This window comes from Pleurodeles waltl, chromosome 12 (assembly GCF_031143425.1).
Source record: "Pleurodeles waltl isolate 20211129_DDA chromosome 12, aPleWal1.hap1.20221129, whole genome shotgun sequence".
Lineage (NCBI taxonomy): Eukaryota > Metazoa > Chordata > Amphibia > Caudata > Salamandridae > Pleurodeles > Pleurodeles waltl.
Window position 1 is genome coordinate 516,164,943 of NC_090451.1, and position 15,846 is coordinate 516,180,788.

The window sequence follows — 15,846 nt, forward strand, 5'->3', positions numbered from 1 at the left end:
AATGTACTGAAACACTTTGCATGAGCACTAATTACATTGCACAAGGTAACATTCATTTTTTTACAGGCACATGGGAGATGAAGTGATTTGTTCAGATCATAGGATGTTCAGCCAAAGCAGAGAATTGAACCTGGTCCCCAAGTTACAATGTCAGCAGCTCTGGCCAGTTAAGGGCACATCCTGGGTAGAGGAAGGGTGGCAGTCTAGGGCCAGTATAAGAGCTGTATTTGTGGTCCATTTATCACAAGAATAGTGTGAAAACTGCACCACAAATACATCACTTATTAAAAGTTTGCGAGGGGTGGCCCCCTAACCCCCATATTTAACATTGGGTCACTTTATTCACTTGCGCTATACATTTACTTCTTGTACGCCCCACCATTTTCAAATTCCACCACCCGACACTGGATCACAAGCAGTCCATTGGTTCAGAAGGCTTCCCCGAGCACAAGGCACTTCCAAAGGAGGTTGGTGTTTTTTTTGTTTAAATACCACCATACCAATAATCAGGCACAATCACTGGTGCGTAAAGAGGGACCCTCTTCCAATCCTTGTTGGAGGAAGGCAAATACTTACCTGCCCTCTTGAGTCCCTTATACCGAGGAAACTGGAAGACGTCATCATCCGAGGCATGCAGGGAAGAATAAACATCCCGAAAACATATTTCTCCTAGTAGAAAAGCGACAGAACAAGAGGTTGTCCTGGATTTTGCTTTAATAAATCCCTGTTACAAAGGAGTGAAGAGCCTCCCATGTCTCATTTACCTTGACGCCGAGTCTCACTACAACTCAACCCTTTACATACTGATTGAATTTTGCTGAGAAACTCTGGTCCTTTAGTAAGACAACGTATAATGGTTAAGGCCATTTGGCATGTTAAGAAGTGGTTGAGAGAGTAGTGAGAAGGTTGAGGAAGAGAGCTAGATAAAATCGCCCCAGCAGAATTAAAATCTGGAGCGGGAACCCAATCATTTTTAATATTATCTCTTTTTTTCTTACTCTGCTTTTTCTTCAGAATCTCCCTCTTTTGGTGTCGCACTGGAAGGAGCTACCAATAAGCATTCCACTATGCAGGCATCTTGCATCACTTCCTGCTTGATATCGCTTCCCTTCTGCATCACTTCCTGCTGGGATGTACCATCGACTCCTTTCATGTCGTGTATGGCTGATTCATCTGGATGGGACTCCACTCCTTCCGTGACTAGAACCCCCACCAGTCGCTCTTCTGGTGCGATGTAAACTGTAAAGGGAAAAGCAATTTGTATGTCAGCAAGATAGCTGTGTGCTTATTTAAAAAAAACAAGAAAAGGAATAAACTACGTGCAAAGAAAACCCACACACATATTGTATTCAAACATCTTTATATATATGACTAATTTCTTAATTAAGTTCTGCATGTTGTAAAGTGTGATCGAAAATATTTAAGCACTAAAGTTCTGCACTCGGGAGGTCTGCCAATCTAACTTCTATTTACGCATGTTTGTGTGTTTACTCTCCTGTGGAAAAGCTAATGGGGAGAACAGGAAGAATCAACAGGGCTCTAGCAAACATTCCAGGGTTGAGAATATTTATCAAAATAGTGTTTCTGCTCTTTGCCAAGAAATAGCAACAAAGACCTCAAACCTGGCTTAAATACGTATTCCCCCTCAAGGATCATACTGCCAAGAAAAACAGGCATTTGCAATGCTAAGGGTCTCGCATCATGCATGTCCCTATCCATGGAACTCTTGCTATAGTCAGTATCTCCGCATGAATATTACAAGTCCACCCAGAGTGTTTCCTAAGCCAGTGAACTACTTTACTGAAAAAGAAAGAGTGTGTTTCTGTATGAGGTGTCAAAAGTCCAGGATCATTTCCAAGCACAATGATGTAAGGAGTGCATTGAGGTGGACTCTGGGGGTAAGTATCAAAAACATCATTCTGGCTAGAGACACAATTGGATTGTAAGTACAGGACCTTACTCTTGGGCACAGGCTGATCAGAAATAGCCTCTGAGTACTTACATATTTGTAAAGCCTACAAGTCGGTTGGTCTCTTGATAATTCGGTGTACCCCACCCCACCTTGGGCCTACCGATTCACAAGAAGGCTTACAATCTAGGTGAGCGGAGGACTACGACTGTGAGTGAAGCTGTGTATGGCTGCATGGGGCTTTTATCTGCTCTCTACCAAGAGAAAATTGGGTGGATAAGGGTTGAATAATCCCTTGTTGTGTAGCCGTTTTATTATAGCTCCATGCACATTGTTTTAACACACTAGGCCGCTGTGCACTTTAACCTAGATATATTTTATTCAGCTTCGTCTTATTATTGTTACAATAAACATTTTTACGGTCTTGTTTTATTTCCGTCTATCTAACTGTTTTTGCCTAGGCCAGAACTCTGTTCTCAAACAAGACATTCTTGATCACTCTGTGTTTTTTTCAAGGCTGCAGCACAGTACATTGCTGGTGAATGTGGTAGAAGTTTAGTCTCCAACATTCGTAGAAAATACACATCTTTACGTAGGAACACTTTCTCAGAATATCAGCTGTGTTATTATAAAAGCCCTTCCTCGTCCCTTACACGTTAGAGGGAGATTCCAGCCAGGGAACTACGACTGTATGCCAATTGCCGTATGCTTTGCTACAGATGCTAACGCAGACCGCAGGCCTTTGCTCATGAATGGGGGTTGATGTCTTCCCAGGGGGACCTGAAGGGCAGACTTAGGGGGTCATTCCGACCCTGGCGGTCCATGACCGCCAGGGCCGGGGACCGCGGAAGCACCGCCAACAGGCTGGCGGTGCTTCCTGGGCCATTCTGACCGCGGCGGTAAAGCCGCGGTCAGAAAAGGGCAACTGGCGGTTTCCCGCCGGTTTACCCCTGGCCCAGGGAATCCTCCATGGCGGCGCTGCTTGCAGCGCCGCCATGGGGATTCCGACCCCCTTCCCGCCATCCTGTTCCTGGCGGTTTTTACCGTCAGGAACAGGATGGCGGGAACGGGTGTCGTGGGGCCCCTGGGGGCCCCTGCACTGCCCATGCCACTGGCATGGGCAGTGCAGGGGCCCCCTAACAAGGCCCCATGAAGATTTTCAGTGTCTGCTTTGCAGACACTGAAAATCGCGACGGGTGCCGCTGCACCCGTCGCACCCCTACAACTCCGCCGGCTCCATTCGGAGCCGGCTTCATTGTTGAGGGGGGTTTCCCGCTGGGCCGGCGGGCGGCCTTCTGGCGGTCGCCCGCCGGCCCAGCGGGAAAGCCAGAATGGCCGCCGCGGTCTTTTGACCGCGGTGCGGTCATTCGGCGGTTCCCTCCAGGCGGGCGGCTCCCGCCGCCCGCCGGGGTCAGAATGACCCCCTTAGAGCTTAACATGCTGTGCTCTATCCTAGCCTAGGTAGGGATTAGTCCATTGACAATGGTGACAATATGATAGCGTTGTTTTTATGCTTCACGTTTCTCGTCACAATTTCAGTACTGTCATGTTGTGTCGTCCTGGTTATTGCAGCTCACGCCTTGCTATCTAAGATGCAGTTGTTTTATTAAACTCATTATTGAAACATATACTGCTTCTGCTTGTCATTTATATATGAGACTGAATTGTAAATGAGAGAACCGGATGAGACCTGAGTGACCATGACTTTCCTGAGAAGCCAAATATGTCATGTGCTCGGCTGCCCAGTCATCCCTATCCTTGGGTAGAAATGAGACACTGCTAGTTAGCTGGAGCAAAACCCGGATTGGAGCGACAGGTGTCACCAGCAGTGGGTTAGACCAAGTCTCCCACACCGTGGGCGATTCTGCCGCTCAAAATCCAGTAGTCTCATTAGAATAATGAGAGCCTATGTGACATTGCGCAGCCAACGTTTGGTCAGGCTCTAATTTTCAGGTCCTCTGGAGTATCACTGTCTCAATATACATAATGACGCCTCAATACCGTATACGGAGACGTCCGTGGTACTGAGGATTTCCACCCCCAGCTACGTAGACTATCCTATTTGAAGCTGGAGGTTGTTCAAGCTTCAACTTTAAAAGGGAAAACCCTATCTGGTGTGCCTTCTCCGAACTTACAGTTTGTGTATAATGGCGAATCCACAGCAGGTACAGATAGCAGTTAACATGAGACAACCTCCAACTACACATCTATTGGCAAATGGCTTAACGCCCCAGGGGGTCCAGTCACATTTGTGGTGGATGTCCATGCAGCTTATAGAACAGAACGTTTTTATTCTTGGGTCACTTTTCCAGCAGTTGATGGGAACACAACTACATTTCATCATTATACACTGGCAAATGCGCCTGGACAATACAGAGCATACACATACTTAGAAATACCTTTATCTTATCAAGAACATAACAATTGGCTTGATGGCGCCCTACCCCACACAATTTTACCAGTAAGGTTAGGTCCTCTAAGTAACAATGGTCCTACCTGGCCTTCATTGGGCACCTATACACCACATCCTGCAATTGCAAATTTACCGGTTCGTCGCTTATATATAGAATTATCAGCGATATATAGACGATTGGTACAATTTGTAATGCAAACATTAAATACAAACCCAGCACGTGCTGCTCCAGCACATCACATGCAGCTACGCTAGGTATTAATCCTGTGACTGTACATTCAATCATGGGTAAAGTACCCGCCAAATGGGAGGAAACTCCGTTTTGGTTAGCACAAAAAATGAATGTGCTGGAGGCAGTATTTCACCATAAGGGACCTCAGGATAAACATAGAATATTAACGATGTGCTTGCCTTCTGGGATGGTCCCTACAGTAGATAACTGTAATACCTGGGGCACGGTATTTGCTGCGCTCTATACAACAGCCCACGGTACACCAACACTTGCCAATTTACCGGAGGTATGGAAACAAATTCAAGATGAGTATGGGGCTGCCCCGGTCCTGGATTTAGGGATGCAACTGATGGGCAATTTTGCCACAGATTCCTCAATCTTTTTAAGTAACCTTAAAGGGGAAGCAGTCACACTTGCAGTGCGCATGCAGCTCCGTGACGTTCCGCAACAGGATCAGGAACACAAGCTGCCTAAAATAATCGCAGAGACTTATTCTAGCATAGGTCGAGACAGTTTAGGGGCCAGACCATCTAAACCACAATTTCAGGGCAAATCAATTAAAGATTTTCCCAAGCAGGCTCCTGAGGGTAATAATTAACGCTGGGACAAAAAACAACAAACTCCTAAAAAAGAGAGGGGAGAATCTCCGCATTTGGAGACCCCCACAAAAAAGCTATAATCTCAGAAATAGAGATAATATAAAAACGCCTGATAGATATCAATATACTGATACACGCCAATCTCGTTCCTTTCAGGACTCATGGGAAAAACGAAATGAGAGAGGTGAGCGATCAGAGAAAAGGACAGAGTATGTGAAACCGAGACAGGAATCACAACGCTCTTCTGAGGTTTCTGTTAAAAAGGAAGAGAAATCCACCCAACAAAAACCACAATTTAAAAAGAAAAAAGTGGTAGCAGTCACAGTTCGACATGCCACTCAGGAAGAGGGTCCTCTTGAAGAGCAAGAAGTGGGTTCTAGCACTGCTAGACAGCGTGGCAGAGGTCACAATAGTTCGCCTGAATCTTCTAGAGCCTCAGGAGGTGAAAGCAACTGATGACTTTATACAAGTAGAAACTGCGGACATGCGTGTCTCCACGCCTGATAGGGTGTATAAAGTAATGCTACAGTTAGAAGGAGACATTGAGCGCACAATAGACGCAGTCTTTTGGGATCACTTAGTAAACATATATGATGTTTTGTTGGCCGAACAAGATTGGCCACCTGATTTTGTCCATACTTGCCCACATGGGGAAGATATGATTAAGCCTTCCTTCTCGCCCCTTGTTGCAGAGGAACTCGCTGAATCCTATGCCATTTATTGGGCTTTGGCACAGGCTCCTGCATTATACAGAAATCACGTAGGATGGGATAGAGAATCCCCCTACCATGTAATTCCAATCAAAAATGAACCTCAACCGCAGTATCCAATAAAACATGAAGCAAAAGCACCTGTGAGAGAAATACTCACACAATTAAGAGTACCAGGGTGTAATTGAACCCTGTGTCTCCCCAATGAATAATCCATTATTCCCAGTAACTAAACCAGACCATTCATATAGAATAGTCTTACACTACAGACACTTAAACAGTCATACACGCATTTATGCTATACAGAACTCACATAGCACTGCACTAATGAACAATATAGGGCGTAAAAAATACAAAACAACACTGGATATTTCCAATGTTTTTTTCTGCCAGAATATAGTGCCTGAGAGTAGAGACTTAACAAGTTTTAGCGCACTAGGCTCCCAGAAAAAATTCTGTTGTTTACCTCAGGGGTATAAGAACAATCCAGGACTGCTCGCAGCTCGTGTGACTGCAATTTTGCATGAGATTGACCCTGAAGCATTGTCCTATGTAGATGAGATCTATCTTACGGATGATGAACTACTACAACATCTAAGATGGGTAGCCTGAATTGTGGAACGATTTGCTGAATTTGGCTAAAAATTCAATTAAAAAAAAAACTAAAATTGGCTTCTTTAGCGTCCTGTTTTTGGGATATGAGCTGTCAAGTGAAGGAAAGAGCCTAGCACCACAATTCTTAGAAAAATGCGCACAGTTACAACCACCAAATACGATTAAAAACCTCCAATCTCTATTCGGTTTCCTAAATTTTGGCAGAACTTACATTCCAGATTATGCTACACGCATAAAACCTTCATATGATCTGATACGTCCTGATTTTTCACGTACATTCTGGACAACTGAACACACACAAATTCTATGATCTTTAAAAACAGACATGCTTGCAGGACAACACTTACATATGACGGACAACAAAACACATTTGGTCATCAGAGTAATAGCTGGTGCCATCGGTTTCACCTATGTGACATTTAATGAAGGTGAGACAGTCTCAATTGCATACAAATTACACTTATATTCAGCGGCAGAACAACGCTTTGCTCCCACTGAGAAAATTCTTACTGCTGTACAGATGGTGGTCATTAAAGAAAGACCTCTTGCCCAAGGAAAATGCATTATTGTTGTTTCTCCGATCCCAGCCCTAGAGGCTGCTACGAAAGCCAGCGTTACATCCACGTTGGATACAATGGGCTACGTCTTTGACAGCCACTGATGTAGACTACATTTTGGACCCAAAATTACAAACTCAAGAATTTTTACAGTACGAAATAGAGTACCCAGTTACAGCAAATACATTGCCTATTGAACAATATCATAGAGTCATGTACACCGATGGCTCAGCACAACCCGCGATTGGCACAAAACACCAATATTCTGCTGTTTGCGCAGTCGTAAGTGGCTATCTGGAGGGTGATACATTTTGTCCTCTACATACCTTTACGCAAACCCTAGGGGATTGCACAGCACAGTTGGCACAGCTAAAGACTCTGCTGATGGCACTAGAACACACGGATCCTGCACAGCCTACGCTGATTGTTTGTGATTCATATTATTGTGTCCAGTCCTTTAATGAATACCTGCATTATTGGCCCCAGAATGGGTTCAGAGATTCCAAAGGCGACACCATCAAACACAGACTTCTGTGGGGGAAAGTAGCAGATCTGAAAGAGACGCTACCAAATGTCCATGTTGTACATACACTTGGACACCAGCGCGTTGGGATACACGTTGCTGGGAATACATTGGCTGATGAAGCAGCAAAGTCAGCTGTACCTGTGGCTGCTGTAGCTGCAGTTACTCGCTTGAGTTCCAAACCGGTCGCAGACATATGGGCGGCCGTGACAGCTACGGCTGATGGTACGCCCTATCCTAAAGGATTTCCTAACAAGTATTGCTACCGAATGGGAGGTATGCTGAGGGCTGAGGTAAAGTTACCAGGCATAGGGGTACGAGACATTCTCAATAGAGATATAAGATCACAATTGATTAAAGCAGCACATGAGGGGGTGGCATCTGCCCATGCTGGTGTGGCGGCTACAATTTCGATCTTGCAGGCCCGTTATTAGTGGCCAGGTCTCTATAAAGAGACCAAGCAGTATGTCCTTTGTTGTGAAATCTGTCAACAAATTAAAGTTTCCACTGCAAAACGCCCGCCGTAGACACCCCTCCTGATTTCAAACAAACCATTACAACGTGTGTACTTCGACCACTGTGGTCCCCTAACACCAGACAGTGCATACAAGTATATTTTAGTCGCTGTTGATTCATGTTCCAGATTTTTATGGGTGTGGCCACAACGCTCAGCTGGTGCTTGGACTGTTATTAAAGATTTGCAAGTCTTTGTCGGTACATATGCGGTTGCGGCTTTCCATTCGGACCAAGGCCCTGCTTTCGCCTCAAGGGCATTCAGGGACGCCATGGCCTCGTTGCGGGTCCAACTCCAGTACTCGTCTCCATTTCATCCAGAGAGAAATAGTGTTGTGGAGCAATTAAACCGTGATTTAAAGCAATCCTTAACAGCCAGAGTCTTAGGTACGGGTCGTAGTTGGCTTAACCACCTACATGGAGTCCAGAGAGCACTTAATAATCTGCCTAGAAGGTCCCTCGGGGGTTGTACTTCATATGAGTGCCTGTTCGAAACTCAAATGTATGTTCTGGATCTTTATGGTCCTGGCGGGGAGGCAGGAGAAACACCTCTTGACATAAATGAACGTATCACTGTTTTATAGGAATTACAACAGTTCAGTGACGATAATTCTTCCATCAGTGCTGCCTCCACAGGAATCAAGGATGTGCCTGTAACATCTACCGGCTGGATTCCCAAAATTGGGGATCTTGTACGTGAAAAAGTCCCTGTAAAAAAGGAATTTGGCCCTTCATATCGAGCACCAGTCCCACTACTAGTGATACACGGTACCAGATCAGTTATTCTACCACCGCTGGCAGTTGCCAAAGAAAATCATTTTGTCTCCATCGACAATGTCAAGTAACACCATGTGGCCGATCCTGCAAAGCAGACCAAGAGGAACATCCAGTAGCTCCCGAATCCCTCTCACTACTGGCGAAGAAGTTCCTCTACAAGTCGTTTATACCAACACCGACACGTTTCCGAGCTTGGGGAGGGTGGAAGATGATCTAGCATTGGTTCCACTAACATCAAACAATTTTTAGAAACGTTTGATAACATCAAACAATTTAGAAACGTTTGACCGAGTTGACTCAACTCCAACACAGCCCGGATGGTGCAATTTACAGTGTGAAACCAAGGGAAACACCAACTCCCCCACTGACCATGGCCCCACCATTTGCACAAACTGTTTCTGGATATTTTGCCGACTTCAATGATGACTTCTCAGACTCATTCGCCTCCTCAACACCTGATTTGTCAAGAATACATAAGCTAAAAAACTGGCTTAAAGAAACATGTTTTGTTTGTCCATGGAACTATCTATGGCTCTCCTTGACTGCCCTAGCTTTCCTACTATGGATTGGTTTTGTCATTACTTTTTTCTTATTAATAGGTCTTAAAACCACATTTTTCATCACATAAGGTCCGAAGAGACTTATCATTTGTGAACATTTCCGCAGTACCAATTCCTGATGAGATTGCCTGGGACAAAGTAATATTTTATATATATGGTCTCACAGTATTAATTCAAATACCATATGTGTTCAAATTATCAATGAATAATATTGTAATACCAGACATTGTTTCTGATGATTGGGATGTGAAAACAGTTGATTCTATGATGACTGAATTGCAGTATTATACTGTCTTCGAAAACGAAGATGTTTATCAATCTAAAGAGAATTATGGTGATATGTTTTGCTAGAATTATTATGGGCACCATTTCATACACAGAGCGAGCAGCCCCAAAACTGTTTTTAATTATACACAATGGGAACAATGTCCGACTCCACCACAGGGGAGTTCTAAAACATATTCTGAAAAGTTTACATATTTTTCTGGGCACAACATAAAAAATGCTGAGTCATATGATTTCAAGGTACCACCTACTAAAGATATACACGTCCCTATGACAAATACAACATTTATATATTCGGAATCTTTTGTTTCCCGGTTGTCTATAGAAGGCTATGAATATTGGATGAAGTCGATCGATCTGAAAAGTGTATGGGGAACAAGACATTGGCAAATTAGGGGAAAGAAAGCTTTGTTTAGAGCATGTCTCATACCTGATCAAATTATATTCTTAAATGAAACAGTACAACAAACGAGTTGTTTAGGCTTAGCTAAAATGAAGGAATTTCAACATGGCCGGTATAACTGCCCCTGCAAAGTTTTATAAATGGCAAAAATATACAAATGCAACTGAAGATCAGCTCGTTGAATGGGTCCAGAATGGTACATTTAATACTTCACTGACACGCCCTGGCGGGTGGTTATTGTGGCCAATGTGTGCCAATAGGTGTCACCAACGTTTTATCAACTCCTTGGGAGGTTTTAGAACTGGTAGGCCGTATCCTCGCTATATATCATCCGAACATTCGTGTATAGTTACGACATATAGTGTAGGAAAATTGTGCCAGCAATGGTTAAAATCATCCTCACTAGACGTGGTTAGAGAACACCTCAGTCTCCTGTCTAAAAACACTGACTTGCAGGACTTCCTGTTAGGCCCCAGAAAACACAGTTGGAAGCATTTCTTATATGAAGTATATAATGAAATTTGGAAGCTTTCCCAACAAGAAACAGCTGCCCGGTTAAGGCATATAGACCAGGAAAATCTAAAAAAAGCATTAGCTGTTGGGGATAATGGGATTAATACCTTGTCCGACTGGATATATATTTGAAACAATATTGTCTCTTCCGCTATAGACATTATACAAACAGATATGTCTTCTTTACACCATGGACAGAGTCAGCTAAGGTCCATTATGCAGTTGGGTTGGACACTTCAAAACTTGAAGGCGGGTCACGTTCCCTGGCAGCATGTCAGTGCGAGGGAGATATTTTCTTCCTTTAATTTGACGCGACAACAACAACTGATGGCTAACAAGGAAGCGACTTATGTCATGCTTAACATCGAGAAATTAGAAAAGTTGCCTTTTCCTGTGGCTGAAATACCAACTGCTGAATGGCAATACACAGGGCTATAAATCTGCCTATTTCAACATTTCAATTCACATCATGCTTGAAACACATTCCAGTAGGCAGATATGAAAGGCTGGGAGATAGTTACATACACGGGGTGTGGGAGCTTCCCTTTTCGTTCAAATGTTTCAATGGCATGAAAGAAGTCTTTCTTAGCTGTAGTGAAAGTGAGACTTCTGTAAGCGGCTGTCCTTGAAAGGGGCATGTAATGCCTCAGCAGCAAACTTGGCTTGCTATCTGAAGGGGGTTCCGGTCCCCTTGATCAGACCTGCGCTTTAGGTGCTCTCAAATGGCAGCTATGTGCTCCTTAACAGTGAGGGCTGTTGTGGAGTGAGAGCCAGAATATCTTATGTCGTTTCGGTCTCTCAAATTGTCACATGTTGTGGGAATGTCCTTTTTCCTCCCACAGAACAACGAGAAGTAGCAGAGATATGGCCTCATATTGCTACTTCAGATGTGAATTTTGACAAGTTGAACAGACTCAGAGCTTTATTGTTTCAAAAACATGTGGTGCTTACATCTGCAGGCGAGACCTATGCGCTTCAATTTGCGAGGTCATCTGCAGAGATTCAGTCCTTTTTAAGTACAAACTTTCCGAGACACTTTGGTAAACTCGTGGGACGAATATTTAAAGCGTCCCGTACTACTGGAATCATGCATTTCTTTAAAGCTGTTGGTTCTGGTTTCATTCACACCTTCTCCTCTACATTTGGCTTAATACCATTAGCCATACACTCAATATTTTCGAGTATTTTTGGGGGATTTCCAATTACTTTGGCTGCAATAGGTGGCATCTTGCTGTTGCTACTTTTTCTGCGCAATGGCTGTCCCTTCAGAACAAGGATGGCTGAAAGCGCTTCCACCAGGGCAACTGTGTCGTGAACGTATAATGCAGTATTTCGGAGCACCATTCCTTAAAGAACTGGAGTGGGACTGGTCTCTGTCATTCCGACTGGTTTTAGATTGTGTGCAGCCTGTGTTTCAATGCCTTTGGTGCATTTTCGAATGTGCACTGAAAGTTTGTCTTTGTACACAGCGCTTACTTTCATTGGAAGCTGATCTGTTGATGTTCTCGATGAGGGCTAATTACCAGACATGCACATTGAGTGTGTGTTTGCTAAGGGAATCTGTCTATGGGTTGCCCTATGTGGAAAATGCAACTCCTAACTCAGCATTGGGCACAACACGGAATGCTGCTGCCTCAGCTGGAGCTCAGGCTTTGAACATGAGTGCTCTATCATTTTCCTTGGCAACGATTTGGATATTTTACCGCCTACCGAAGTGGAATATTTCCTGACTTCATAATTGGCGATTTAAAAAATTATACTGACTTTTGAATTTGGTCTTTTTGACGCCACTACTGAAGTTTCAATTGTCCTTTTTCTTTTCCATGCTCAAGTGTCTTGTCACTATTGACAGTTATATTTATATGCTGTTAACAATAGATCCTGTTAAGCTTTTTATTTCATTTTATGCTTTGAACCACTTTTGATCCGGCAAGGGGAGGGTGTTGTATAGCTATTTTAGCCATATTTTAGACACTTTATTTTAGCAAACTAGGCCTGCTGTTGTGCACTTTAGCCCAGTTACATTTTATTTAGCATCGCTTTATTTTTCTAGCAATAGCCACATTTGCTGTGTTGTTTTATTTTCTCTATTTATTTGTTCCTTCGCCTAGGAAAGCCCCACGTTCTTAGCATTGCACTTTGTGCTTTCCTCAAGGCTGCAGTCAGACAGGGTTACCGGTAGGAGTGGTACGCTGTGTGTCTAACATTCACAGAAACCTACATATCCTTACATGAGGACCCTTTCTTACAATATCAACTGTTTTATTATAAAAACACTTCTTTGTCCCATACATGTCAGAAGGAGAATCCAGCCAGATGAACACAACTGTATGCTGATTGCCGATTGCCTTTGCTACAGCTGCTTGCTTAGACTACTGAATCCCTGGTCTATAAGGGGACAGTGTCTCTCTAGACTACAGGCTTCCTTGCTCAGGTATGAGGGATGATGTTTTCCTGGGGGGAGGGAGGGCCTGAAGGGCAGATTATGGCTTATTATGCTGTGCTCTAACATAGCTTAGGTAGGAAAGATATATATTACTCCTAGTGACAGTATGGTAGGACTGTTTTTGTGTTTCACACTCCTTGTCACCTTTTTGCTTTTAGTGTGTTTTATCATCCTAGTTATTGCAATACATGCAATTTTATCTAAGATGCAGTTACTTCCATAAACCCTTATTGAACTATATTCTGTCTCTGTTGTCTTTGCCTGTGTGAGACTAATGTAACTGAGAGAAAGGGATGAGATCTGATCGACCACGATTCCCCTGAGGAGTCTTTCTTGTCATCCGCCCGGTTGCCACAATCATCCCTGTCCATGGGCAGAGAAGAGGCACTGCTAGTTAGCCGGAAAACCCGGATTAGGCCAACAGGCGTAAAATGGTGTGGAACTGTACTTAGTACTCCACAAGTCAGGTGATTCTGCCACTCAAATCCAGGAGCCTGATTAGAATAATGAGAACCTACGCGACACACTGTTGCCATGGTAGGAGGAGAGACCAAGCCAGTGTCAGACGAGGTGTTTAGCCCACTGGCCTCTGCCAGTTCCTCATACCAGTTGTACTCCTCATCTAAGGGATGCTGGCAAGCATAAAGGTCCTCGGACTGCTCCCCTTCCTCTACCTATTCAGGCATTTCAAGAGAAAAGGGCAAAGGATCTGCTCCACACAGCATGATTCCAGTCGGTGCCAGACCCTGTGATGGACGACGCCCAGCCGGCTGAAGTGATGTTAGCAATGGAGGAGGTGCAGAAGGAGCTCTCGGTCTCGCCAGCAGCTTCTCTTTGGATCCATCAAGGGATCCATGGGGCCCGAATGGCACAAGAGGGCAAACCCGCCAGTGGTGATCCAGTGGGGGCCCCACCTGAACCTGTGGGCCCCAAAGACACTTCAGAGGGGCCAGGCCACCCAAATATGAGGTACATGACCTCATAAAATTCACTGAGCTCATCAGCAGGGGTTGCTTCTGCTCCCAGAAAATCCGGAAAATGAGGAGTGGACCCTGGCTATGGCTCCGCAGATGTGCAAGGTCTGAAGTGCTGACACTCCAGCACCTCGTTGGACGACTTCAATGGGTGCAGTGAAGCTGAAGATCTCTTCAACTTCTTCAATCTTTTGTGTTTGTGGACTTACCCATTTTTCCTGACAACTCAGAGTGCAATGCAATCGCCGGTTGTGGCTCCGCAAACAATCCTGGGTACTTTCCTGTGATTGGGATCTTGAGCGTCGCAGGGCCGTCTGACATCAGGCACTAAGGAGCTTGAGGGAATCACTCCCTCAGCACCTTCGGATCCATGGCAGTCCTCACACGTCTTGGAGTCATGCTCATGCTCCAAGCACCACAAACACACCAAGTGGGCGTTTAGCACCAACATCTGTCTGTGACAGATGGCACATGGCTTGAAACCAGACAGTTTCTTGGGTGAGATCGTCATACCAGGCGAGAAATCTCTCAAAAAGAGTAGACGAAAATCTGCAAAAAAGCCAGTCACAAAATTACTCAGAGTAGTTCAGACCAGATCAGCACTATCTGGCATGGAAAGGAAATAACTGAGGTCAGTGCACTTAAGTGGCGTCTATATCTATACCACACAAGTCATTCTGGGGATATTCTAAAGTGAAAAATCTGCAGCTAGGAGTCTCTATCAGGTAGTTCTATTTAAGACTCCCCCCATCCTAGAAAATGCTGCTGCAGGCTTCTATCCCTAATAGTGTAGTGTGGTTAGTTTTACGTATTCATTGCGCTTTAGCTTCAGGCTTTAGGCCTTTGTGCACTTTGCCCTGAATATATTTTATTCATTTGCTGGCAGCTTAGAGCCTCTGTGCACTTTGCTCTATATGCTTTTTATTAGGCTTCGTACTGTTATTTTTCAAATAAACCAGTTCTACGGTGTTGTTTTTTATTCATATCACACTGTTTTGCCTACTTCAGCACTGGAGTTCTCCATAACATATTTACTCTGTGCCTCAGTCAAGGATACAGTCTGGTACATTGCCGATAGACGTGGTAGGAGTTTAGACTTGGCATTCCTGCGTAGGGACATTTTGTGATCACAATGACATGTTAGTTATAAAATCACTTCCTTGTCCCAATACACGCAAGAGGGAGATTCCGACCAGGGAACCACAACCAGATGCTGACTGCCTCGTTGCAGATGCTGAACCAAGATCACAGGTCTTTGCTCAGGTATGAGGGCTGATGTCTCCACAGTGATTCTAATAGGCAAGCTAGAAGCTTAACATGCTGTGCTCTAAATAGAACAAGCAGAGGCAGAGTAGAAACTGTTAGACAATATGATAGCTTTGTTCTTATGTTTTACTCTCCTGTAGACTATTACAATCCTACTGTGTTGTATCGTTCTGGTTATTGAGGCTCACGCCTTAATATCTAAAATACAGTCGTTTTATTAAAAAACATTATATAAAACTTATACTGTCTTTGTCATTTGTATATGAGATTATATTGGAAATAAGAGAGTTGGTTTGGATCTGAGTAACCACGACTTCCCTAAGAAGTTCCAAAGATGTCATGCGCTCGGCTGCCGAATCATTCCTTCCACATGGGAGAAATGAGGCACTGCTAGTTAGCCGGAGCAAAAAACGGATTTAGGGTGACAGAGTTCTTTATACGTGGGTCAGACTCAGTCCCCCACACCGTTATAGATTCTGCTACCTAGAAATCCAGTAGTCTCATTTAGAATAATGAGAGCCCACGCAACATGGCGCCGCCAACGTTTGGTC

At 44.2% G+C, this 15,846-nt stretch overlaps 1 protein-coding gene across 1 annotated transcript in view; it reads right to left on the bottom strand.

Moving 5' to 3' along the window:
- Positions 1 to 15,846, bottom strand: part of CNGB1 (cyclic nucleotide gated channel subunit beta 1) — a 1,925,718-nt gene that overhangs the window by 1,319,893 nt on the left and 589,979 nt on the right. The window contains exon 18 of the mRNA XM_069217388.1: positions 999 to 1,239. Within this exon, the coding sequence (XP_069073489.1) occupies positions 999 to 1,239 (241 nt within the window). The remainder of the gene's footprint in view (positions 1 to 998; positions 1,240 to 15,846) is intronic.